Here is a 26,566-nt window from a genome sequence, read left to right as displayed (position 1 = left end):
TCCTAACACATGGCACAGATAGCATTACTGACCAACTGCTGCCCTTCTAACAAGGAGTGCCTGCCATTGGCTGACAAGAGTTCTGATGCTACCCAGGGGAGTTCAAACAGGTTTTCAGATCATTTCCCAGCAAATTGGTGCTAACCAGTGTATTCAGAACCCTTTGACATACTTGAGTTTCAGCTTGGTTCTCAACCTGTGGCCCAAACCAGCATGCAGCTGCAACCCATGTGACATCCTCAGGGTCATACAGATAGTACTGGATGCAGCCCACAATAGTAAATAGGTTGAGAACCACTGATAGAGCATGAAAAACCAACTGAAACTCTCATCAAGCAGTGAGATGACATCCAAAATCAAATTGTGCAGTTTAATTTTTTATTAGAACAACAGTATGTGGCTCTCAGTTTGAAGTATATCAATGCCCAAACTTGAATATTCTTTGAGAAGATATAAAATAACAATAAAAAAAATGTTGTGCATAATTACTTTGCTTTTACTTTGTTCTGATATATTCCACATTAATTTGCATGGTTTACCACTGAAATGAAATGATTTTTCAAATTTGGTTAATATAATAATTATGATTAATATTTGTTTCAGGTATGACACCTGCCTCTCTGGCCCTCTGTTAATTGTTGTGATTTTGCCATTACATTTTCAATAAAAATGATTTTCTCTCTTCTTCTGTGAAAAAAAGACTCACCCAAAGTACATGGGAAATTGCTTCACATATTATTATACAGCGAAAACCGTGCTGCCAAATGCACAAAGTAAAACTGAAAAATCCAGAAAAATATCTCCCTGCAAACTCCAAGATCTGCTATTTACCTACATCTTAGGTTAAAAAGAATGTGTACAAGTGAGATTTTAAAAAACATCATCATCCCTTTAAGTTGATACACAAACTATTTTCAGGGATCATTTCATCCACCACAGAAATGTAGCTACCTCTGGAATTAAATGAATTAACTGTAACATACAGATGTTTAGGAGAGGAAGTTAAAAAAAAACAAAACAGTTGACTGCATGTAGGCAGATTAGGATCTTTAATGGCCATGATTGATCAGCTTTGACATTTTCACTGAAAGATGGCACCTCCAGCAGAATATCGCTTTTTAATGCTATATCAGAACAGAAATTCTCAACATTTTTAATAGTGCAGACCATATTTTAAACACAGAAATGGACTTCTGGACACCTCTCCTTTTGTTCATGACTCCACACACCATTACTAGAACTGTTTTCATAGAAAATCAGTGTATTTATTCTCATTCCAATTTTGCAGCTGGAAATATGGTGGTGCCTACATCATTGACTCCTAGCAAGTGCTACAGTTTGGGAATCGTTGAACTACAGGACTTATTCAACCTGGACTCACAAGGAATGTACCACCTAATGAATCATCAAAGCAGAATCTAGACTTTTACTGGAGGTCTTCATCCCAGAACTGATCAGGCCCATCCCTGATATTCTGACAGCATTATAGCAAAAAGTTTTAGTGAATAAAATATTTCTATATCTCCACAGAATTAATATTTCTGATATAGCAATAATATTACTCAGTGCCTTTAAAACTGCATTAAATCCACTGCTGTAGAGAGGAAAATAGGAAAAAACTAGACACTTCTATGAAGTCCAGAAAGCTGTACATTGAGAATTACTGTATCAACTACAGGCAAGTTGGAATGAGAGCACTGTTTGTATCTATACAGGACCTAACAGTGAGAAATCTAGCAATATCCCTAAACACTGGAAACTTTATCCTTTTTGTATTCTTGTACTAATTGCTCTAGTATTGCATGGCATAACCATTTCAACAGATGCTCTATTCCTAGAGCAACTAATAGCTGTTGTCACGTTTTTGTTGAAGAGGCAAATTATACAACAAATTAAATATGATTTTTATTAATTTTTAGAAGGCCTTTGTAAGACCTGTGGATTGCACTCTTTTGATTTTTGGAGCATAGCTCTATATTCAATTTTTAAATGAAAATGTTATCATCATTCTCCACATTTCTATCCCATGAATAGAAAAAAATATGAGAACTCTCAGGTGGCCAAATACATCCCACTTCTTCCCATGGCTGTTAGCCAGACTTTACAGTCTACAATGGATAAAGTGACTGTCTTATATTTCACAGCTATTGAGTTCAAATTTCGGTAGTGTTATATTTTCATTAAAAAAGCTTATCTTTTATTCTTTTGGTGTCAAGTGGATTACTACAGTTTAAACAGTTCTTTCTTTCATCACTAAATGTGTTGTATTTAATGGAAATATTTAAACAACTCTTTGCTGAAGAAACATCTAGTACTAGTCTACTTTAATGAAGAAACCAAGGACATGGATTGAAAAGAGAATGCTCTTAGGATCTCTTCAAAGTATCATTTTTAAAAAACTTTTGTTGTATGTTTTGAAAAAAAATACAGGACTTTTCAAGTGACCAAGATAATACCTCTGAATTCCCAGTGGGCATTAATTTAACATCGTGTAGCTCACTGGATGAAATGTCTCCCTTACTCACAGAGGTAAGGAGCTCAGAGCCTTTGAGTTGTATTTATTAAGACTTCTCTTCATTTTTTCCCCCTAAAAGACAGACCAAAATCTCATCCAAAATGATAAATTAGAAAGTCCAGCTATTGTGCATAATAATGAGATATTTAAAAAATAATTCCTTTAGAAAAGGATTGCCTAGAAGTTTAAATGGTCTTGTTTAACAAAATACAATTCGGAATATTGTGGCTCCTCCTGCTTAAGTTTACAACTCCCATTCTAGGTTTATAAACCCTACAAGTGTCTTAAAAGAGTAATGCTTTTCCAATATGGCTGATTTTAACAATATAAGTTACACTGAACATTTGGTAAAGGGGTGTGTGTGTGCACGCGTGTGTGCGCGTACGTGTGAGAACGAACTTTTTACCATGGGTTCTAAAGGCCTAATCCTCAGGTGGTGTAAATCAATGTAATTCAGTTTAAGTTACTGGAGCAATGATGATCTGTCCCCGAGTACACACATCACATATTGTATCTAGCTTTAATTTTATTTATTTCTGGCTGCAAAAGAGGAACCTCACTCCTATTCTTAAATGGAGAAATCAGGGGTAGGGGTTATTTTGGGTGTCATTTGGCTACTGATCTATTTAAGAGTGACTGTTATAAAAACACAATCATCTTAAACTACACAAATCACCTCTGTTCTGACATCTTCCCCATCTCTTTGGAATATTCAAGGGTCACCATTTTCTTTGGCTTTCCTCTCCCTTGTAGAATGCTCTATTTCAGCACTCCTTGTCATGTACCCTTGAAGAGACTCTACTACATTATTTATCACTGAACCATTAGCGCAGAGGCATCAACCTGTGGTTTTGGGGTCACTATGGCCCTTGACTCTCTAAGCATATTTGATTTTTAATTAAATATGTTTCCTGAGTCTTCCCCTGTGATTTTTAAACATATGTGTTGAGTCAGCCCTGTCACTCAAGGGAGAAGGTAAAGGCACCATCTCCTCATAAATCTGCCATCACTTCCTCTGCAGCTCACCAGGAATTCTGAGCAGCTATTGTCCCTTCCCTGCTGCAGCTGCTCAGCAGTCCTGATGTCTGCCACACTGCAGGGGACAGAGAAAGAGTATCTCTGACTGTTACATGTGCAGTGCTGTGGCAACCTCTGGTACAGTAGGATAGGCGCTTGGCTCTCTTTGCCTAAGCCTATTGGAGTTGCTAGGAAGGGATAGCTTCCCTCCTCACTGGAGCCATCTAAGGCAGTCCAGGATTTCTATCGCACTGTGAAGAGAATACATACCTGCAGGTGTGATCATCACTCACACTTGCAATATCCTGACCTTCTTTAGGGGCAAACACCAGATCATTAATGTAATCTGAGTGGCCATCAAAGATCTGTCAATCAGAACAAAGAAATATTTTCATACTGAGGTCATAAAAAATAATAATTCTGATAAACAGCAATATTTGAGCATTCCAGAAGCTTCTACAATGTGTTTGAGAATTGCTACAGGGAAAGCATATACATTTAAAATGAAGTTGGGGGTCTAAAGTTAGGAATAAAAACTTATACCATTATTAATTATTTGTATTAACATAGTGCCTGCAAGCTCCAGTAACAGTCCAGAACCCCATTGTGCTAGGTGCTCTACAAATACAGAAAGATAACATCTGCCCCCAAAGGGTTTACAGTCTAACTTTAAGACAAGATACAACACATCTACACAGATGGGGGAGAACAAGGAAAAGAGACAGTATTGGTCAGTGTGGTAGACAGTGATCTTACACACCAGCAGTCTAACTGTTCTAAGTTATTTTTGATGGGCTTCACCGTAAATGAGAGTTTTAAGGAGGAGCATGAAGGAGGATAATGAAGTAGCTTAACAGATGTTTACAGGGAGCTCTACCAAGTGTTTGGAGCAGCAGGGGAGAAAGCCCAACGGTGCCTGTTTGAAAATTTAACAAGTGTCCGCTTTCAGTTCTTTGCTGATAATTAGATCAAACCAGGTTTTCCTCTAAGACAGTAATATCAGACTATAGTCTGTGAAATCCTTCCAAAAGTGCCAAATGCAAATGAGGCTTACTATTAAAAAACAAAAATGGCTTAGTGGTTACAGTCTGACTAATCCTATTCTTTAACTGCTTTTGCATGTTTTGTGTATCTCTACAAAGTCCCTTAGTGTGTAAAATGTGTACTATGCTGAATCAAAGTCCTCCATACATCCACTGTAATTTTGACACCCAGCTATATGCAACAGGTAGTTTCCAATCAAATGTCATTAGGAAACTGTGGTATCAAGTTAAAAAAAACACCTCAAAAAACAGCCAAACATGAGGCTGGTCTGATCCTGGATGCTCAACAAGTTCTGAGCATCTATAACATGTTTTAGGACTGTGTTGTGTATTACAGAAGTTCTCGCCTTTAAAAAAAATTTTTTCAGAACAAACAGATAAATTCCCTTGGATGGCATTTTCAGCAACTTTGACACAATGCTCCTTTGCTTACAGAGGAGGAGCAACTGGTCAGGTGGCTTAGGAGGGTGGATCAAGAGTGGCACAACAGTAAAGACAGTGATAGCTGCAGCCTCTCCTCCTTTTAGGAAAGTGCTGGATCTAGGGGCAGGAGTGTATACACATGCTACAGAACTGCTGGGTGGTGCATGCAACTTCAAGTGCACATGTGTTTACATTCCAAACACCCATACTCATTTTGGTTCTTTACTGATTGAATTATGGCTTTTTTCCATTGTCTGTTTAAACACACAGAAGAAAATCAATCATCATACATAAGGCAGATGAGCTGAAACCTGATCAAGGTACAATACAATAAGTAAAAATGAAAGAATTTATAAAGCAAAAATGCATAATATTTTATAAAAATATAAAACTGACAGGTTAATACATCACAAATGAAAATGCTGATGAGAAAAAATAAATGTAGTTCTCAGCAGTGTCGATTTTCCTAGCAAATTTTTCTTGAATTTCAATTGAACGTTTATATGCCCTAATCACTACACAGTCAATTACACAATAAGTGTAGGAACTAGAATGCTATTATGCATCAAGATGTAAGGTAGAATTTTCAGAAGCCCAAAATGCTTAAAGTCACTTTTGAAAGGGGACTTTGGAGCCTACGTCACTTAGGCGTTACAAAAATTGACTGTAGATAAAATTTTCACAAGACAAGTTTCTAAAGCAGATGTATAAGTTCTCCACTGGTGCAGGTGGCGGCACTGCCTTCAGAGCTGGGTGGCCAGAGAGCAGCAGCTGCTGGCCAGGTGCCCAGCTCTTAAGGCAGCACCCAATGATGGCAATACTACACCATGCCACACTTATTTCCTTCAGAGCTGGGTGCCAGGACAGCAACTGCCGCTCTCCAGCCCACTCAGCTCTGAAGGCAAGAGCGGCTTCTCACATACCTCCCAGCCATGGGAATACATTCCGCACTCTCCAGATGGAGAACCTCAGCCTTAAATAAATGGAATAAAAGACTAATGCATTTATAAACATTCTTTGAAATATGTGTTTGTTTTCATATGGCTTCACAAAAAAGCAACTGCTGGTCTAAGAATGTATTTCTCAGAATTGTCTACAATTGTGGTATAAGTGACCACTGATTTCTGTATTAATGCTTTCAATTATGATGATTATAGAAGGAGAATCTTAAATGTTGCAATGAAAACAAAAAATAATGATTTCCCAACCATTTTAAAATAAACATTTATGCTGTATCCCTAATTTACACTCACTCGCTAACTCTTTCCTTTACAGAACATTCCTAAAGAAAGCCCAGATATTAAAAACACTAGTATGAACTTTTGCCTCCAGCTTTCAGTATGTAATAAAATCTTTTCACTTCCCCACTTCAAGCTCACATGTTGACAATCTGTCCTTGCCTCATTTTAGTCCAAGCATAAATAATTACCTACTTGCTGTTCTAGAATTGTGTTAAATTCAGTTATGCAGTCATTTTTCTTTTCTATTAAGAAGTACAGAACAGGAATAAATTGCAATTACTCGTTGCATACAGACCGTTCCTTCTTTAATGTGTTGATTAAATGTTTCCAGGTATTAGGACACATTCAATGTTGCGGATCATAATAGTAGATATTTATTTTACAGTACAATTACAGTTAGCTAGCTTTTAATACAACATGTAGGTTAGGGGATAAAGCATTCAGACTAAATTCTACTAGAGGCTAAAAAGATAAAAATAAATTCTAATAATGTGTATTTTACCTTATATTCATTCTTATCCTGGAGATCTGAAGTGAATAGCCTTAACTTCCTATCAGCAGCTGCAGTACAAAATCTAGAATAATCAGAAGGGGGAGGGAGCCCTTTAATCATTTCTCACTTGCAAAATTTCCATCCCAACTTAAGTTAAAGATTCACTTCAATTTTCAAAAGGAAATTCAGATTATGCTTTTGAAAATGAAAATGCTTCTAGATATGTCGGAGAAAAACGCAGTTCTCGCTTTTTCGTTTGGGTGCAGCAAAATCAAATACTTTATTATTTCTCCAGCAATTGCAATAGAGGGAGGGAGTGCCCTAGGACACTGGGCCACCCCAGTCCCGGACAGGTCTCTCAACAGGTAAACAATTACAGCAAGCATTTATACCTTTGTTATAGACAATAACAAGCAATAATACAGACAATAATGAGCAACAGCTGCATTTTGTTTATACATGGGCTATCCTGCTATTTTATTTTCCTCACTTCTGGGCGCCAGTCTACGTATTTGATTATCAGTGCAAGGTCGTGATAACTTCTCACACAGTTCTTTCCTACTCGCCTCACACTATCCTCGCTTCTACAAATCTCACGTCATTAGGGTTACAGCTGGCCTAACTCTTGCTAACAGACTGACATGCATTAAGACCCCTACAAATCCTTGTCAATTCTTTTCCTTCTTCCACAATATTATATTTCCCTTTTGGACATAACAGTCTTTAAAGTATTAATTGGAATGAAGTGTATTGTAGCTGCATGTCAGGTGGCAGGGATACTTTATGTTGAAAGAAAACTATCCATTTTGCCCAACCAAATAAGTCACATAATGAATCAACTGTGAAATCTTTGAAAATAGTAAATTATAATTAGCATTTGCACTTATTGTTACCAGTGGTGGTCAAATGGCTAGAGAAGTTAAAACATTTATAATAGTAATTGAAGGAGATCCTAATGTAAGTTCATAAAGCAATTTCTAGCATGCTTTAGTAGCGGTTTAAAATAGAAGAATGATATTAACACTAAACATTTTATTTTTAACAAACATCAGATCTGGCATTTAAACACCATGTTTGAAACACTGCTTGAACATTAGAAGTACTTCTAATTGTTAAACAGGTACTACTATTTAAGGGTCAACAGTTTGTTCAGACTTAATAAAAGCATAAAACTAGGTTTTAAAACTCTTTTACTGTAGTCCCACAGTTCTGTGGTTTTACAAATAACATCTGATTCTTGCATGACACTGGCATGTACCAGAGAGAGAATTTCATCCAGTCCTAATGCAGACTTATTGTTGTAGAATAGGGCATTACAGAGAGTCCCTAGCAGTGTTCTTTCTAGATAAACTACAGAGAAGGTTCATTACATTTTATTTACACCCACTTTCATATTAATTATTTTGACTAATTCACAACTGAATGGTTCTTTGAAAAAAGTAAAAATTAACTAAAGTCAAAGGGTGAAATTCTGACCCCGCTGCAGTCAGTGGGAGTTTTGCCATTGACTCCAGTGGGGCTAGGATTTCATTCAAAGAGTCTAACTTTACTTTTGCATTAAGGAATAAAAGGCGGACAGACAAAAGAAAAAGTTGTTTCAGAACTTAAATGTTTTTAAAATACCTTATCTGGGGAGGTAAAGCATCCAGTCTGGTTTCTGGACTCCATGCTATGGCATCGACTCTGATCCCATGATGAAATGTTCTTAAGGTCTCATACTGTATTCCTTCAACTTCTGCATCCTCCTCCTAAATATATAAAACATTGTAATAAACAGAAAATGGTATGCTATTATTGATCCTCCAAACAAGCCCTTAAATTCTAGATTAGTGTGAATTAAGTCTTGTGGTGACCCAAAACTACTACACCTCTACCCCAATATAAAGTGACCTGATATAAGGCGGGTTCGCATACAAGGTGGTAAAGCTCTCACACGATGCTCCGAGCAGCGTGTTAAGGGTGCCCAGCCAGGCTGGGGCCGAGGGGTTCGATAAGGGGCAGAGGGTCTGAGGGCAGTCAGGGGCTCCCCTCCACCCAAGGTCAGGGGGGCAGGAGCTGTGGGAGGGCACTTTTGGGGGCCCCGCAGTCCCAGAGTGGCCCGGGAGCAGCCTACTCTGCTTCCCTCACCCTGGTCCCAGCCGTGTTGCTTGGGGGAGGGGGCTTGGGGGGAGGGATCCCCCCCCCGCGCTCCCCAGCAGCGGCAGAAGCGAAGCAGCTTGGCCCCAGCCCGCTCCACTCCATCAGCTCCCATTCGCAGCGCTCCGCTTCCTGCTGCAGGTGAGTGTGGAGGGCGTCCGTTCCCCAATCTCCCCTCACTCACCAATGACAGGAAGTGGAGCAGCCCTACCCCAGCCAGCTTCACTCCGCCAGCTCCCAGTCGTGGTGCTCCGCTTCCTGCTGCCGGTGAGTGCAGGACCTTTCCCCAGCCGCACCCCAGTGACATGGCTGGGGCCGAGGCAAGGAAAGCGGAGCGGGCTGGGGCCACATCACTCCGCTTCTTGACGCAGGTGAGTGCGGGGGGAGGGGGGGGAATCCTTTCCCCAACCTCCCCGCACTCACTGGCAGCGGGAAGCGGAGCGCTGCGGCTGGGAGCTGGCAGAGTGGAGCGGGCTGAGTTCGGGCTGCTCTGCTTCCCACTGCTGCCGGTGAGTGCCTGTCAGGGGGCAGGAGGTGGATGGGGGTCAAAGCAGTCAGGGGATGGGGGGTTGGGTAGGAGATGGGGTCCTGGGGGTGATTAGGGATGGGGATTTCTGGAGAGAGTGGTCAGGGAACAAGGAACGGGGAGGAGGGCGCAAAGCAAGTTTGATATAACGTGGAGTCACCTATAACACAGTGAGATCTTTTGTCTCCCGAGGACCAAGTTATATCGGGGTAGAGGTGTATTTGATTGCTTTTCTATAATGTAAGCTCCTCATGGCAGGGACCGTGTCTTTCGATATGCTTGTACAGTGGCAAAAAAATCATACTTTGAGCAATTTTACAATATAAACAGCAATAATAATATTCAGTAACTTGTGATACATAAGTGAGTGGTTGGTCTCCATCCAGTTTCTAGTGAACAAGTAAGCATATCACAAAGCCAACAGTGCAAGTCACATCTTTGTTAGCAGTCTCAGCAGAAAGGTAAAACTCTGAATGGGCAAAAATATTGAGACTAACTCTCAGAGATAGGAACTTCAAATAATGTACCTGAAATCTGTGGAGGATATGGAAAAATTTGTACTGCATCTGATCTTTGAGTACATATAGGATATCATTTTCAAGTGTTGCCCATTTAGAACCTTTGACAAGAGCTAAGAAAGAGGTCAAAGCACCATAAGGTCAATAGTATGTAGTAGGTTTTCCAAGCTAACTAGTTTCCAAGTTAGTTACTGAACGTTGTTAAATGTGTGGAGAACTGCTATCATACAGCAGATAAAATAAAGGTAAATCCTGAACTATGTAGTAAAGAGTATCTAAGTTAACTACAGAAACTGTTAGAAATGTACTGCTGTACTGTGTCAGCTACTGACAGAAAAAGAAAAAAAATCCTATGAATATATTAGAGGGGTAGCCGTGTTAGTCTGGATCTGTAAAAAGCAACAGAGTTGCTTCTGACGAGGTGGGTATTTATCCACGAAAGCTTATGCTTCAATACATCTGTTAGTCTATAAGGTGCCACAGGACTCTTTGTTGCTTTTATGTTGTTATTGTATATGCATTAGTGTCCTATCACACACAGCCAAGTGCAAAAATTTTAGAAATTTGGTTCAAGGATAAAAGGTTCCCCTACAGGTTTTCAAGCACATAAACCAAAAAGAAACCCAACACTATAAGAAACTGTATGCTCCTTTTTAAACAATTTGTATTACTTGATTATTTATAAAATTATGGGCTCACAGAATAATATCTTAAAGTTTTACCCAGCTATTTGCCAACAGTAAGTATGCAGAGATGTTCAGAGTGAGGATAGTCAAATAAAACTGTTTCTACTTGTAAAATTCTGTATTTCAATGCAGATAAAGCAGTATAAGAATTTTAAACATGTGAGTGCCATTCATTTGATATATTTTGTGGAGTTTTGCCACGTTTGCTAGGAATACTTCAAAATTTTTCCCTCTTATCTGAGACCCTTTTAAAAGTAATCACTAGTTTATAGCATAATTTTTATCACTGAGTCAGTTGGTAAAGAAAAGGGCACCTTGCGAACTATATACTACTTATCACAAAGTTAGGTCCTCATTTCAGGCCTAACCATTTCTTAAAAAGCCAAATAGATCTAAGAGAAAAAAATCACAAATGCAAAATATTTGTACCACACAGGACAACAGCTCACTCTTTCCTTCAAAATACCATTTTCTGAAATATTGCAGTATTTTAATATAACTCATTTAGAAGCAAAAATAATTTAATTAATCTCTGGTATTTTGGGAGCTAGCCAGAAACTTAACATGGACACAAATCATTAATAATAGGTACCTAAAATACAGATCAGGACTCAGATTGGTGTTAAAGAAAAAGTTGAATAGAATGAGATAAAACACAGCACTTCGTAGATGCACAGTAGATACCCAATTACACAAAGAATAGTGTGAACTCAGAATTGCATAACTTTTCAGGTAGTAGTTAGGATCTTCAGAGATGCTGCAACAAAGATTATTTTCCAAGTAATGTTCAGTGTAAATCTTGTTCATTGTGAACTATGATATTATGAAACTTTGTAGTAGCAGAATGAAAACCTCACAGAGATCTATAATTTCAGTTACAATGTGTTTCTGTGTGAAGCAGAGCTATTTGGCAAATATATATTAGACCCATTACGAATAGAGTAAAAGTGTGTTTGTTCCAACATACTATTTTATCAGTGTCTTTTAATTCATCTTTATTAAATATTGTAAACTAAAAAAATCTTTGATAAAAACATATACTCACCTGAAATCTGCAGGTCCCAATAACTACATAATTATTGCCACCATATGCAATTAGGGAACCTACATTTCCACTATCAAATGGATTGAATTCCACCACATGCACATAATCCTCACAATCCACAGTGTAGGTAGCATTTCGAGCAGAGTCTTGCTTCATCTTCATTGGTAAAAATCAAGTTAGCACAGAAGTAACTTCTTCTGTAGGGTATGGAGCTATATATCAAAATAAATATATATGTTTTAGAGAACTTGCTGCCACAGTAGTATATCAAAATACAACATTAGTTTATCAGCAGATACAACAACAAAACAGAAGAGGTTGTCTTTGGAATCAATATTTTAAAAGTCAGAATGCAGTTCTACTCTTGAAATTGTCATCTAAGATGACAACTTCCTGACATGAATTCTTTTCTGGCTTGTACATCATTGAGATAATTGTTCGTTCCCAACTGTAGGGCCACCTTTGCAACCTCATGGTCTTCTAATTCATATTTATGCAATAGGTTTGCATACCTATAGCTGAAGATAGGATGTGAACACAATTGGGGTTGACCAGATGTAAATGAGGGCACTTGGCCTGCAGAATCTTTATTATTGACAATGATGATAAACAGCTATAATTTCAGTTCCCAGGCTGCCTTTGCAGGGTTGGTAGTTTGAAGGTCCCAGTATTATTTTTTTAAACTTATAAACTGGACAAACTTGATGAGAAAGTCACTGGGACACGTAAGCAACTCAGACTTATTTTCTTTTGGTGTTGGCAATAATGACTGCAGCATCACTTAAAACTGTTTAAACAATTTAAACATTTTAAATATTTTAAAATGCTCATTTTTTGTTTGTTTAATATTACTTTTAGGGCTGCCAAGTGATTTAAAAAATTAATCGCAATTAATTGCACAATTAAAATGTTGTGATTAATCGCACTATTAATAATAGAACACAATTTAAATATTTTTGCATGTTTTCTACATTTTCAAATATACTGGTTTCAATTACAACACAGAATACAAAGTGTACAGTGTTCAGTTAATATTTATTTTTGGATTACAAGTATTTGCACTGTAAAAAACCCCAAAAGAAACAGTATTTTTCAAGTCACCTAATACAAGACAAAGAAGTCTGTTTACATTTGCAGGAGGTAATGCTACCTGCTTCTTGTTCAACTGAAAGTGAGCATTCATGCTTCAACCATCATTAAAGAAGACATGCATCCATGCTGATGATGGGTTCTACTCGATAACAATACAAAGCAATGCAGACTGACGATGTTGATTTTCATTATCTGAGTCAGATGCCACCAGCAGAAGGCTGATTTTCTGTTTTGGTGGTGAGTTCTACAGTTTCCTCATCCGAGTGTTGCTCTTTTAAGACTTCTGAAAGCAAGTTCCACATCTCATCCCTCTCAGATTCTGGAAGGCACTTCAGATTCTTAAACCTTGGGTCGAGTGCTGTAGTTATCTTTAGAAATCTCACATTAGTACCGTCTTTGTGTTTTGTCAAATTCGCAGTGAAAGTGTTCTTAAAATGAACATGTGCTGGTTCATCATCCAAGACTGCTATCACAGGAAATATATAGTATAATGCAGGTGAAACAGAGCAGGGGACATACAATTCATTCAGTCAGAAATTTAATTAACACTTATTTTTTTTAAATGAGTGTCATCAGCATGGAAGCATGTCCTCTGGAATGGTGGCCAAAGATGAGGGGCATACGAATGTTTAGCGTATCTGATATGTAAATACCTTGCAATGCCTGCTACAAAAGTGCCATGCAATGTCTGTTCTCACTTTCTGGTGACATTGTAAATAAGAAGAGAGCAGCATTCTCTCCCTTAATTGTGAATAAACTTGTTTGTCTTAGTGATTGGTTGAACAAGAAGTAGGACTGAGTGAACTTGTAGGCTCTGAAATTTTACACTGTTTTGTTTTTGAGTGCAGTCATGTAACAAAAAAAAAAAAATCCACATTTATAAGTTGCACTTTCACGACAAAGATTGCACTACAGTACTTGTGTGAGGGGAACTGAAAAACACTATTTCTTTTGTTTATCATTTTTACAGTGCAAATGTCTGTAAACAAAAATAATATACACTTTCATTTCAATTACAACACAGAATATTATATATACGAAAATGTAGAAATATTTTCCAAAATATTTAATAAATTTCAATTGGTATTTTATTAACATTGCAATTAAAACTGCAATTAATCACAATTAATTTTTTTAATCACAATTAATTTGAGTTGTTCACCTGAGTTAACTGCGATTAATCGACAACCCTAATTACTTTTGAAAATATATAGTCATTTTTTCTGAAGTCACTTTTCAGAATGGAACCAATTTTTAACACTTTCTCCATGTCCACCCTTCAATAAGCCAGCAATCAATAAAGATATTCCCTAAATATAAAGCTCTAAAACCAGATGAAACCAAAATGTCCACTGAATTTTTTGTGTATGACTAGTTCAGATCTGCTGTAGAACTGGTGGTTGCAGGGAGCTCACAACAGTTTTCTTTATTCAGTCCATTGGCATTCGACAGTTAACACTGATGAGGAAGAATCCTCACATCTCCAACATATTCAGATCCCTCAGCAAGCACGTGCATGGATGTTAGATATCTCAGGGAGCTTTTCACAGGAGTAAAGGACAAAATCTTCCCTGCCACACTCTTGGACTACTACATTTTAGTGGTGCTGCTTATGTGTGGCATTACAAGCATGTCTGGATAAAAGATACCGTAGAAATGCAAAATAAATGTCAGAAAACAGAATTGTAATGCCTGTTGTTCTACACTATGAAGAGAGGTTGATGTAAGTTGCCTTGCATCAACATATTTATGCATGTGTCTGGTGGACGTAAGCACCTAGTTATATCGATACAGATACTGAGTCATAGTTGGCCTATTGAGCTCCCCTCCATTATCCCCCTGGAAAAAGGCAAATGTTGAGGCCTATGCTTCTCACAGCTCCTTAGATTCTTCTTCTTATACTGAAAAGCATGACTGATGACATCATATTCCACATCTGATATTAAAAGAAACCATTTTTCACATAATTAAGATTTGTAGAAGGCCTATCAAAGTGCTGAATGTAAACAAAAACAAGCATCTAGTTACTTAGGAGCATCAACAAATTGGTAAGGAAAGAAGATTTAAAGCGCTGACTTAAAGCAAGCAAGAAATCACCCACTGGGAGAAAAATCTATGAATATTTTTGGCTGAGTTTCCTTGGTCACCTCTATGTTAGTTTCCCCATCTATAAGGATAACAAATTTTATCACCCAATAGAGTGGGAACTCATCATCTCAGTGGGGCAAAAAAAGGCAGCAGGAGATAGGTTACTAGTGTTGCTAAGTCGTGATTTTATGAGAAATCTTGCCCTATTTGGTATTCTTCTTAAGGTCCCAGCTCCTGGAGCCAAACAAAAAAGCTTGGATTCTCATCTAAAGCAAGTTTCTCTGGCTGCAGGGGGGCGGGGAAGGAACCTTGAAAACCACGAGCCAAATACATCCGACAGATTCAGAACCCACAGGGCGAATTTAAAGACAACCCTCCTCCCAAATCTACTGCCGATCTGGGGCCTGGCTCACGCTTTGTTAACGGTGGGGGCTGGCAGCAGGACATTACTTCGCGCCCTGGGCACACGGGACACCCAACAGCCGGGTCTACTTGAACACAGCTGGGAAAGGGACGAAGCCTGGAGGAGACACGGGCGAGGGGAGCAAGCAGCAAACAACGGGGGTGGGGATGCAGAGAACAAGGCCAAGGGCTGCGACCCAGAGAGCCCCAGACAGGGCAGATTCCACGGGGACCCTTCTCCCCCGGCCCCGACGGGAGCAGAGACCTGGACCCCAGCAGGCGACGGCTACCGGCACCGAGCGGCACAACGCACCACCACCTACGTACATCTGCACCTCCCTGCCGAGGTCTCTCCCGCTAAGAGTTTGTATTAGCTCGCAGGCACTTCCGGTCCTAGTGCCTTGTGTTTCCGGGTCAGAGGCTGCCCGCTCTTTGATTGGGCAGCTGCGGGAGATTTAAATTTAAACCTCCGGCGGCGGGCCGCGTGCGAGTGGGTAACTAGGCAACCAACCGCTTCTCTCTGAGCTAGGGATCGGCCGAGCTGCCCCAGCTAGGACAGGTAACTCTTCGCTCCCTCCCGCGGGGAGAGGAGACGGGGGTGGCGGAAACAGTCGGGGAGTTGGGGGGAGGGCCCAGCCGAGTGCCTGGGGCTGGAGTCTCCCTTGGTCTGGTTCTCGGCGCTGCCCCCTACGCGGGCCGCCAGCAGCCCTGCCCAGACGGCTTAGGGCAGCGGGCAGCGGCCGTGACCACTGCGCTCGGGCGGGGCCGGGCCGTGCTCGAGCTGCCCCCGGAAGGGCTAGTCTCTGCGGCTGGCTCGGGCGGAGTCTCTGCGCGGACTCTCGCTTCTCCCGCGGGCCCCGCAGCCTGGTGGCTGGCTGGGGCTAACTCGCCTAGCGGGCTGTGACAGGGCGATGCCGAGCCCGGGGGCTTGAAATGGAGTGGGGCCACCGGTGACTCCCGCCCTCCATGGGCTGTGTCAGCTTTTAGCACCGTCCTAACTCTGTCCTCTACCCCCGCCCCCCGCCCCGCTGGATTTCCAATTAGCCACAGTAGGCACGTGCCTGGGTTGCCTAAAAGTTAAACATGGGTTAAAAGTTTCAATTTTTATGGACAACAAGAAGGTGCAGCCGTGTCAGGAATACTGTGAGCAGGACTGGTCACCCTGTCTCAGAAAGGATGTTGTAGTGTTAGAGGAGGGTTCAGAGAAGGGTGATAAGAATGATTAAGGGCCTGGAAGCATGTTCATGAAGACAGATTGAAAGGATTGGGATTGCCTACTTTAGGAGGCAAGTAAGAGGGGACATGATAAAAGCATATAAAAATGAATGGTATAGGGAGCTTCTGTTTCCCCTGTCCCATAATACAAAAAAAGGGGGGGAGTCAATGAAATTAAAAAGTGGCAAATTAAAAACTGAAAAAAGGAAATAGTTTTCGTACAATATGTAGTTAAATGGAAGACTACATTGCCACGGGAAGTCAATGAGGCCAAGAATTTTGCAAGCTTCAGAAAGAGTTTGGCTATTAATATGAATAACGAGAATAGTGGAGTTAGTATTAAACCCATGTTTCAGGATTTAAGCTGATGGCAAATTGTTTGAGATCATGATGAGATCTAATGTCGGGTGCATTTCTGATTATTGCAGAGTTCTTACACTTTTCTGAAGCATCTGGTGCTGGCTGCATTAGATGCTGAATTAGATATACTTGATCAGACCCAAAGTCTGGCACTTTCTATGATGATTTTGTACAGACAGAACTAGAGGTGGTGATGGATGATGCAAGTGCCTTGGCACCAGAAGTACTTCTCTTCTGGGGGATAGAAGAAGAGAGGGAATACAGCTTAGCCTTCTACAACGAGTGGTTATCCTTAAGCAGAGGTTTTCAAACTGTGGGACACCCCCCACCACCCACCCCACAGTGGCGCAGAGGAACATTTGGGGAGTTGGGGGGGACGAGCAGTGATGCCAGGCGGCTCAGGCTTCAGCCCAGCATGATGAGGCTAGGGGAGGGAGTGTTCCACTGCACCCCTGACTTGCTTCTTTTTGTCTGGGTTGAGGATGCAACCAAAATTTTTAACTCCAAGGGGTGGCTCAGATCAAAAAGTCTGAAAACCACTGCTGTAGTCTTTTTGCATAAACTCTGTATTCTGTTTTCTTTATGGGGAGGGGGCACTATGTTGAGACAAGTCAGAGGAATAAATCACAGCAATTGCATAGGATTAACGAGAATGGAGAGAGAGTGATAAATGTGGGGTGCCTTGTCCCCAAAGTGTTAATTAGAAAATGATGGTTTTAACACTGCATTTATATTTATAGACTTAATTCACTCTCTCTGTGTTCCACATCAGGAGTATGGCTACCTTTCAGCAAAAGATCGTAAATATGATCAAGTGTTTTAGAAGACAATGGTGCTTATTTTCAGACTCAGAAAGGACTACTGTTTGTGGTGCAGACTGCATGATGATGGCTTTACAGCTATCAATGGCTGAAGTCAATAAACAGGTTAGTGATCTGCCAATGGAAGCTGGTGGGCAATCAGTTCTTATGAAAATCAGACTGCTATATTTAGGTATTAGTAAGATTTAGGAGCCTTAACTTTAGGCACACAATTTAAAACATTGGATTTAATTTGCTGAATTTTATATGCCTAATTTCTCAACTTCGGTATTACAATAATATTTCTGAGGTTTGTTTTTTTCGTGTGACTTCTCAATTTCTCCCTCTCCCATCAATGTTCATTCTGGCCACTAGGGGGTAGATTCACAAAGGAGCTCGGTTGTGGTGATGCTGAGTGTTGCCGCACCTAACGTTCAGGTGCCTAGAAAATCACTGGGATTTACACAGCTTGAGTTTGGTGCCACTGTACAATGCATGGGGGGAGATAGAGGCAACTTAGAATGGGATTCACAAAAGCCAGGATGCTAGGTGGCTCATTGCCTGAGGTGCCAAGCTGAGCGATGTGTGTTAAGCCCTGCTCTTCTCTTGGAGGTAGGTACCTATCTCTGCTTGGGATTCTCAGAGGCAAACCCTTTCTTGGTGTTAGGTGCCTGTGACACTGTACCCCAAACTCTTTATAGTAATATTATGATATGGTTATGACATCATTACTTATCTTGCATAAATTGAATGTGAGATTTCATTGGAAAGGTTATGATTTACTGAATATGATTACCCTATTTGTGTTCATGTATTGCTTCTGTATCTGAAGTTAGGAATATTGACTATACATTTGTATTACAAATGTGTTTACACCTGGAGAATGCCCACTAGGCAAAAGGCTCTCAGTCTAGATGGCTGAATGGGAAGGACCCATTCAATTATTGAGCCATTAGGAAAAAACAATAGGTCTTAGAAGCTTATTTCCCACCAGGGTGGGGATGGAGGAGCCTTCCTAAGGATGCTAGAAACAGCCGCTGATTCATGGCTGCTTTAGCACTACAGGGACATGTGAGCAGGTCACATGGTGCTGGACTCCATCTTGGGATATCAGGGTTTTTCCACTGACTGGCATGGGAACCAAGCTTTGAAACAAGGTTCCCGCCATATGCAAAAGTTTTTTAAGGCAGGGGAGTGACATCATGGTTCTTCATTAACTCCCCACCCAAAGAGACTGTTGGAAACACCTGATGAACAAAGACTGAATTGGGGGAAGTGCTGGACCCAGGCTAAAGGGATTTTTAGTCTGTGAATAGAGCACCTGGGGATTCCAAGCTGTAAGCCAATGCAGTTTGCCCCTTAAGAATCTGCAGCCTGCTTGTATCATCATTTAGGGCAAGGATTTGCTATTCATATCCGATGTACTACATAGGTTAAGCTTAGTTTGCGTGTTTTATTTATTTGCTAGGTAATCTGCTTGTTATCCAATATAAATCACTTAAAATCTATCCTTTTGTAGTTAATAAACTTATTTTATGTTTTAATCCAAACCAGTATGTGTTTGATTAAGGTATCTGGGGAAAATCTCAGCTTGGTTACCACAAGTGTGCCTAATCCTCTTCACATTGAGGGAGAGGCGGACTGGGTATTAAACCCATATAGTGGCCAGATTTGACCAGCGCAGGATAGTACTACTCTGGGGTCCACGCTATAGGGGCCTGATCTGATTGGTGAGTTCTGAATACACTTTCTGGATTGGGCCCCACAGGAGTGTTAGGTGGAGGAACATCTACCTGTCTTCCCTTAGTTCATGTACTGGGGCATGCCTGTACTTACAAAATTAAGTCAACTTAAGTTAGGTCGATCTGTAGCCACTGCAGTAATTAAATCGGCTCTGTGTCCACATTATGCTTCGTCTGGTGGTGGTGTGTGCCTCACCAGGAGTGCTTGCACCAATTTAAGTGGGGCATTGTGGGGGCACTGACAGCTGGAGCCCTGCTGCCCAGGGGTAGTGGGATTCGGGTTGGCAACAGGCAATTTAAGCAGTGTACACAGACACTACCCTACTACATCAACCTAAGCATTACACCTATAGCAGAGGTGTAGTTTTTAGGTCGGTCTAGTGGTCAACTTACAACAATGGGAGCAACATGATAGTGTAGATGCTTACAGAGTTAGGTTGACAGAAGACCGCTTATGTCAACCTAACTCTGTAGTGTAGATCAGGCCTTCCTCTGTGGCTTACGCATCGGGATTCTAAAAGGGAGGCTTCGGTGCAAATGCACCAATTAGCTGTTTTTGTGTCTTATCCACTGGGAGAAGACAGTGTGTTTTTTCTTGTCCTCTTCTTCTGTTCCTCTTCCATCACTTCTCCTAATGAAGCCCCAGATTTGGACCTGGCTGGAGAGGTCAGAATTTTGTTACTCCTGTGGCCAGGACTGTACCCTGAAAGATGATGTACTGGCTTAGCCCACGTAGGTCAGTCTGACCAGGGTGTGCCACTGATACAGCAGTCTTCTCGCTGAAGGGTGTCTGTTGGCTGAGGTGAATGATAAGTCCATCCACTGTTGTCTGTCTTTTTGATTATTTTTTAGTGCCTAGTTAAATGATATTAGTGGGAGTGATCTGGTGTGCCCTCACTCACGCAAAGGAAGTAAATCTTGTTGCATTATATTCACTTCAAAGCTACTGTGTAAACTCAATCCCCATTAAGTAACTTGGAGAACTGTACTTTGTCTTGTTTGAGGTTTCATCTTTTTTCTTTAAAATATCTCCATGAGGACCGAAACAAAAAGTGTGATCCTACAACGTGTAAGTAATAGATGTTTGTATTTTATTGGTACATAACTTAATTACTTAGAATGGTATGAAATATTTTCAATACTAATAAACACTAAAAAGCAGTGTTTTAATAAAGCTCAAAGATCATGCATGGTGACAGTTTGCGGAACATGTCTGTGTTTGATATGAATATGAATTCTTCTGTTTTATAGCATTTAATTATAACCTTCAGAGTGGATTTAATTTCTATTTTTATAGCAGAAAACAGGCAATGTTTGGGAAACTGAACCATGGCCATCAAGAAGTCATCAACATTGATTAGCTCTACCCTAGAGTTAGAGGCAGATCTCTTGACTTCTAACAGCTCTTTGCCAGCAATCCCATACAAGGTTGCAGGAAAAAAAATCCTAGCAGAAGGACAGGACCAAAGAAAAATTGTTGCTAAAAGAGCATATCATTTTTAGAAACAGCAAGGGGAGCTATGTCATTGCCAGAACCAGAAATCTCAGCAGAAAAAATGGTTGCAGGAGAGACCTGGCCCCCCTTAGGACTTGAACCAAACTCAGAGACTCACAATAGGGGTGAAACCAGTCTAAGGGGGACAGTATTCAGAAGCTTTGTTTCGCATAGCTCTAACTCTTGTGCTTTCTGGGTAAAGTGCAAGTGTGTATGTGTGTGCGCAAAGCCTCAAAGGAACATGTGTTCCCCAAAAAGTTAAACTATAATCCAGAGTGCCTGTGGGGCTAGATAGAATGCATAAACTACTGGGTTGGCTTGGGAAGTTCAGGATGGTCTGAGGGTAGATAGAAGTTGGGATTTTGCAGTCTTCATGCCAAGGAGGGGTGCCAGGCAGTGAATCAGCATCTCAGTGGTATGCCTGAGAGGCCCAAGTTAAACACAACTTGGCTGCTGCTCAGACAGTTATATTGAAGCTCTGGGGGATCCAAAGGTTGGGCCCAATACAGCAAAATGGTGACCATCTGCTCGGAGGACACAGCCAGGGAGAGGGCTGCAACATGCATCTCTTTCTATCCTTAAACAACTTTTACAATAATAGCCGTTGCCTTGCTAACTAGTTAGCCCTAGAAAGAACCTGCAGTACCTGTGAAGTCTCTTTATAAAAACCCTCTAAAACCTGAATAATTAAGATTTAATCCTAGATTGAACAAAGACTCTAATAAAAGTCCTAAGAGAGTATGTGTGATATAACATACTAGTAAAAAGTACAACTGAAGTGCTTTTAAAATGTGTAAACCTTGCTCTCCTTGTTTTATGCTTGTGAAATAGAATCTTCCTGATGTCTATCACAGAATGAAGGCACTGAACTTTTTGAACTTCCTTCAGATATTAGCCAGCTGGCATGAGTTCCTAGCAAAACATTTTCTGACTCTTTTTTTTTAAAACCACAGACTCTCACAATCGGTTGTATGAATAATAGAATATACTGTCATGGTGGGCACCTGACCATGGAAATGGATATCTGAAGTGCATTTTTATTTGGATTTAAAATGTTTTTACAACACAAATATAAACACTTAATCTCTGCAAGTTCTTGATCTAGTGAGAAGGTTTGGGCTGAGTTATCACACTGAAGTCTTATTTTAACTAGTTACAGTTGAAGGAATTTGTTTCAAAACAAAGTGAGAAAACACTTATCTACTGCTGTTTTAATTGGGTAAAGGTTTCACAGTGACTAGCCTTATGAAGGGGTTTACATGGAAAATTTTGAAATAGGAATATTTTAGAAAATGTATGTATACTTTTTCAGATAAGATGCCTTAATTTATAATCTGCAGAATAACATTCATGTCAGTAGTACTGACATATCCTAATCAATACAGTATGTTAATAGATGTTATTTCCATTTTCTTTTATTAGTAGGTCAGAGGTTTAAAGCCAATGCTGGTTCATAGCAATTGAAAATGTTAATATATGACTGCCATTTAAAGGTTTAGTAACCTATGTAAAATGAGTAAAACATTGTTCAAGAAGGTGGTCCAGTAGGAACTATACTGGAGTTTGTCTACACTACAAAATTAAGTTGACTTTATCTAATATGACCTCGAGCCCCCTGAATTAATGAAGTCGATTGTGCATGGCCACACCATGCTCACTGTCTCGATGGACTGCTTCCTCACTAGTAGCGCCGGCATTGATGCACAAAGCAGTGCATTGTGGGTAGCTATCCCAAAGGGCAATTTGCCTCAGTGTATTTTGGGAAGTATGTGCAATGCCTCATTGGACCAAAACATTGTCGGAGGGGAGAATGGGAACATAGCGTTGGCATCCCATGATGCATTGTGCTCCCTCCCTCATATCAACAGAAGCGACCCAGTGGTTTTTGTGCCTTCAAACTGCTGTGTGTATGTCATAACCCCAGAAGCATGGAGCCTACTCAGTTGTGCACTCTTGCTGTGAGCATCTCAAACACCTCATGCCTTCTCATGCAGTATTTCCAGAGGCGAAGTAGGACCCGCTGCGTGGAACATAGTGATGTCCTGCAAGCAGCCCTGCTGGAAGCCATTGGGGGGGCAGGGGCGGAAACAATTCACAGTTGCTGCTGGCAATCACAGAGCAGCTGCACTCTGAGTGCCATTTTTGGTCCCGTGAAACAAGCACTGACTGGTGGGACGGCATCGTTTTGCAGATATGGGATGATGAGCAGTGACTGCAGAACTTTCGAATGCGGAAGACCACCTTCCAGGAACTTTGTGCAGAGCTTTCCCCTGCCCAGCACTTCAGCAACACAAAAATGAGAGCTGCTCTGACAGTGGAGAAGTGAGTGGCAATTGCTATTTGGAAGCTTGCAATCCCAGACAGTTATAGGTCAGTGGAGAATCAATTTGGAGTAGGGAAATCAACTGTGGGAGCTGCTGTGCACCAAGTGTGCAGGGCCATAAATTGACTTCCGTTATGAAGGGTAGTGAGTCTGGGAAATGTTCAGGACATAGTGGATGGTTTTGCCGTGAGAGGGTTCCCTAATTGCATTTGGGGCGATACCCCCATCTTGACACTAGACCACCTTGCCAAAGAGTACATGAATTGAAAGAGATGCTTTTTCAATGGTGTTGCCAAGCGCTGGTAGATCACGGGGCATTTCACCAACATCAACATAGGATGGTCAGGAAAGATGCATGACACGCTCATCTTTAGTAACTTGGGTCTGTTCAAAAAGCTGCAATCTGTGACTTTCTTTCCAGACCACAAAATTAACGTTGACGATGTTGAGAAGCCTGTAGTTATCCTCTGGGACCCAGCCTACCCCTTGCTCCCATGGCTCATGAAGCCATACACCGGCCCTCTGGACAGCAGTAAAGAACAGTTCAACTATAGGCTCAGGAAGCGCAGAATGGTGGTTGATTGTGCCTTTGGTCATTTGAAAGAGTGCTGAAGAAGCCTACTAACAAGGTTGGACCTTAGCAAGGAGAACATACCCATGATTATAGCTGCCTGCTGTGTGCTCCATAATATCGGGGGCGGGGGTGGAGGCAGGAAAATTTTCCACAGGGATGGGTAGTTGAGACAGATCGCATGGCAGTCATTTTTGAGTAGCCAGACACCAGGGCAATAAGTGCACAGCAAGGGGCAATGCATATCTGCAAGGCTTTGAAAATCCATTTCAATAATGAGTCACAGTAATGTGAGCTGGTTGTGTGCATTGTGCTTTCCCAAATCTTCACCTGCCTTGTATTACTGTCCCTGTGAATACAACCCCCTACCCAAGCCCACGATTCTTTAGTCTACTCAGTAAAGAACATTTTTTTTCTTGAATCTATTTACTTTATTTAACAAACATAAGTAAAGAGGGAGAACAGAAAGAAAAGCTAATCTTGGGGAAAGGGGGTTGTACAGTTGGAACAGGAGAAACATTTTCAGCTGTGTAACGTAACACCGCATTCCAGACCATCAAAGGTCTGTGAATGGGTGCCTTCTGTTTCTTGTACCTTCCTCCCTCCCCGAGTTAAGTGAAAGCGAGAATGGACTTTTTGCCCACGCCTAATGGAATGCTTGGGGGAGGGTGATTCTGCACCAGGCAATGCTGTCTGCCTGTCCACCAGGGTCTGCAGAGGGACTCTACCCTCCTGCTTCTGTTCCTGCAGTTCAACCAGACACCTCAACATGTCTGCTTGGTCCCTCATAATCCAAAGCATCTCATCCTGCGCTGCACACTCTCGCTCATTGGAAGCTTTCCTGCTCTCCATGTCTAACTTCTCAGCCAGTGAAATCCTCCATGCTCTTAACTCTGTCAGCTGTCCTGGAGGCATTCATTATCTCGGTGAACATGTCCTCCCATGTTCTTTCTCCTTCTAATCACACTGCTTTCAGGTGTTGATGACACCCGGAAGGACACATTTCCAGCTGTCAGGGGAAAAAATAAAGGAGTGATTGTACATGAATAAAACTGTTTCCATAGCAAGGCTGTTTTAAAAAAAACCACCCTTATTATAGTAGGTGCAAGCCATAACATAATGGAATCCGTAACTGTTCACTGTGCTGTTTTGCTGCTCCAGCCATGGTGAGTGTGCCACCTCTGGGTCATTGGTGACTGCACCTTTAATGAAGTTTATGGCAGGCTCATGTTGAGAGGACAGGTAGCTAATCGAACAATGGCTCTCCCCCATCGAACCATGGGAAACTGTTTACGAATGGGGTGGAGGGGAACGTTTTCACTCCCAAATTGTGGAATCTCTCATATGGGGCCTCAGTCCTTTATCAGCCACTTTAAACTATTTGCTGAGCACAGTAAAGGCACATTAGTGGCCACATGGTTTGGTGATCTGGAACGTGGGGGCCAGGATGCATCTACATGCCCTTTTTTCCCCATGTAAGAGCACCTTTAATGAGAACTTCCCCTGTTTCTCCTAGGTGATTGTGATACAGCATAGCCAGAGGGCAGCAAGAGAGGGTTAGAAGGGAGCCTTATTCCCTGTAAGGGGAAGAAAGTTTGCTATAGATTAATTAGAGCACCTGAAGCCAGTCACATGATAAAAACCCCTGCTTCAATCAGACAGTGTGGGAGTTGGAGCAGAGAGGAATTGGTGCTGGAGCAGAGAACAGTTTGAAGGGAAGCAGAGAACAGTTTGGAGAAATGCTGCGGTGAGCTAAGAAGTCCAAGACCCTAGGTAAAGGAGTACCTGGCTTGTACAGAGGGAGGGCAGGAAGCCCCCCACAAGCTGAAGGGCAGGAGAGGGAAGTAGCCCAGGGGAAGGAAGTGTCAGTTCAAATGGTTTACCACTATTCTCAGGGCCCCTGGGCTGGGACCTGGAGTAGAGGGTGGGCCCAGGTCCCTCCCTCTCCACTCCCCTGCTTTAGGACACTAGTGGGGCAGTTAACATTCCACTGCAGAGGCAAGAAATGGTGCCCTGAACCCTCCCCAAAGAAGAGAGAGCGCGAGACCCATCAAAATAGTGCCGGCAATTTGACACAGTGACCCTATGTGATATCAGTCTCCTGAGGCTAACAGAGGGGGAAAGGAAGGAGATGCTGCCAGCATCTGGGTATAGACCTGGGCCATATGCTGCTATGCTGTGTCCTGCAATGATGCTGGCAGAATTAATTCAGGAGTTGCGTGGGAAAGTGTCCTACCATGGTGAAAGAAATCAGACTACCCTGCAAAGGATTGAAGAGTGCCCCCATGAAAGTTTCCTAGAGAGATCCATGGAGGATTCCTGGGCTGTCCCAGTCCACATAAATAGTCTTTTCTGGGGGCCAGCCTCAGCGTAGTTGGAACTGCCTCTTGTAAGCAGAGAACCACAGCACCTCCCTTGTTCTTCAGTGGTATTGCATATTTACTGTGAATATGTGTGCCTGCTAAAGTTTAACTGAACTTCCATTGTAATTGTATACTCATCTGAGGTGCCTTCCCTGGCATAATGGTTGGCCATCATGATGTCCTGGGACCCACAGGGCTCCAGGGTAAAAATATTTCCTGGATCTTGGGGAGAATGGATCCATGGCTCGCCTGCCTCCCATTCTCCTCCTCCTCTTCCTCATCCACCATATCATCCTCCTTGTTGTCCACAGACTCTCACACCTGTGAGTTGTCCACATTGCTTGTGGGGGTGCTGGTTGGGTCACCCCTGAGATTCGCATGCAGCTCGTTGTAGAACTGGCATTTGTGGGGTTCAGTACCAGAATGACTGTTCATCTCCCTTGCCTTCTGATATGCTTGGCGAACTTCTTTT

The 26,566-nt window shown here is 41.5% G+C and overlaps 2 protein-coding genes across 3 annotated transcripts in view; one reads left to right on the top strand and one right to left on the bottom strand.

The window, feature by feature from the left end:
- Positions 1 to 15,659, bottom strand: part of NUP37 (nucleoporin 37) — a 31,725-nt gene extending 16,066 nt beyond the window's left edge. The window contains exons 1-5 of one of the 2 annotated variants that reach the window (XM_032781943.2): positions 15,553 to 15,659; positions 11,644 to 11,855; positions 8,356 to 8,480; positions 6,742 to 6,814; positions 3,803 to 3,897 (exon numbers count right to left, since the gene is read on the bottom strand). In XM_032781943.2, coding sequence (XP_032637834.1) covers positions 3,803 to 3,897; positions 6,742 to 6,814; positions 8,356 to 8,480; positions 11,644 to 11,805 — 455 coding nt within the window. In that variant the 5' untranslated portion in view covers positions 11,806 to 11,855; positions 15,553 to 15,659. The remainder of the gene's footprint in view (positions 1 to 3,802; positions 3,898 to 6,741; positions 6,815 to 8,355; positions 8,481 to 11,643; positions 11,856 to 15,552) is intronic. The other variant, XM_075068872.1, reaches the window with a different exon arrangement.
- A 1,917-nt stretch (positions 15,660 to 17,576) lies between these two features.
- Positions 17,577 to 26,566, top strand: part of PARPBP (PARP1 binding protein) — a 103,300-nt gene continuing 94,310 nt past the window's right edge. Inside the window, exon 1 of the mRNA XM_075068860.1 lies at positions 17,577 to 17,726. Within this exon, the coding sequence (XP_074924961.1) occupies positions 17,577 to 17,726 (150 nt within the window). The remainder of the gene's footprint in view (positions 17,727 to 26,566) is intronic.

The sequence above is a fragment of the Chelonoidis abingdonii genome, chromosome 1 (assembly GCF_003597395.2).
Source record: "Chelonoidis abingdonii isolate Lonesome George chromosome 1, CheloAbing_2.0, whole genome shotgun sequence".
Taxonomy (NCBI): Eukaryota; Metazoa; Chordata; order Testudines; family Testudinidae; genus Chelonoidis; species Chelonoidis abingdonii.
Note: the sequence above shows the minus strand (reverse complement) of the source record. Positions and strands in the feature narration are given on the sequence as shown.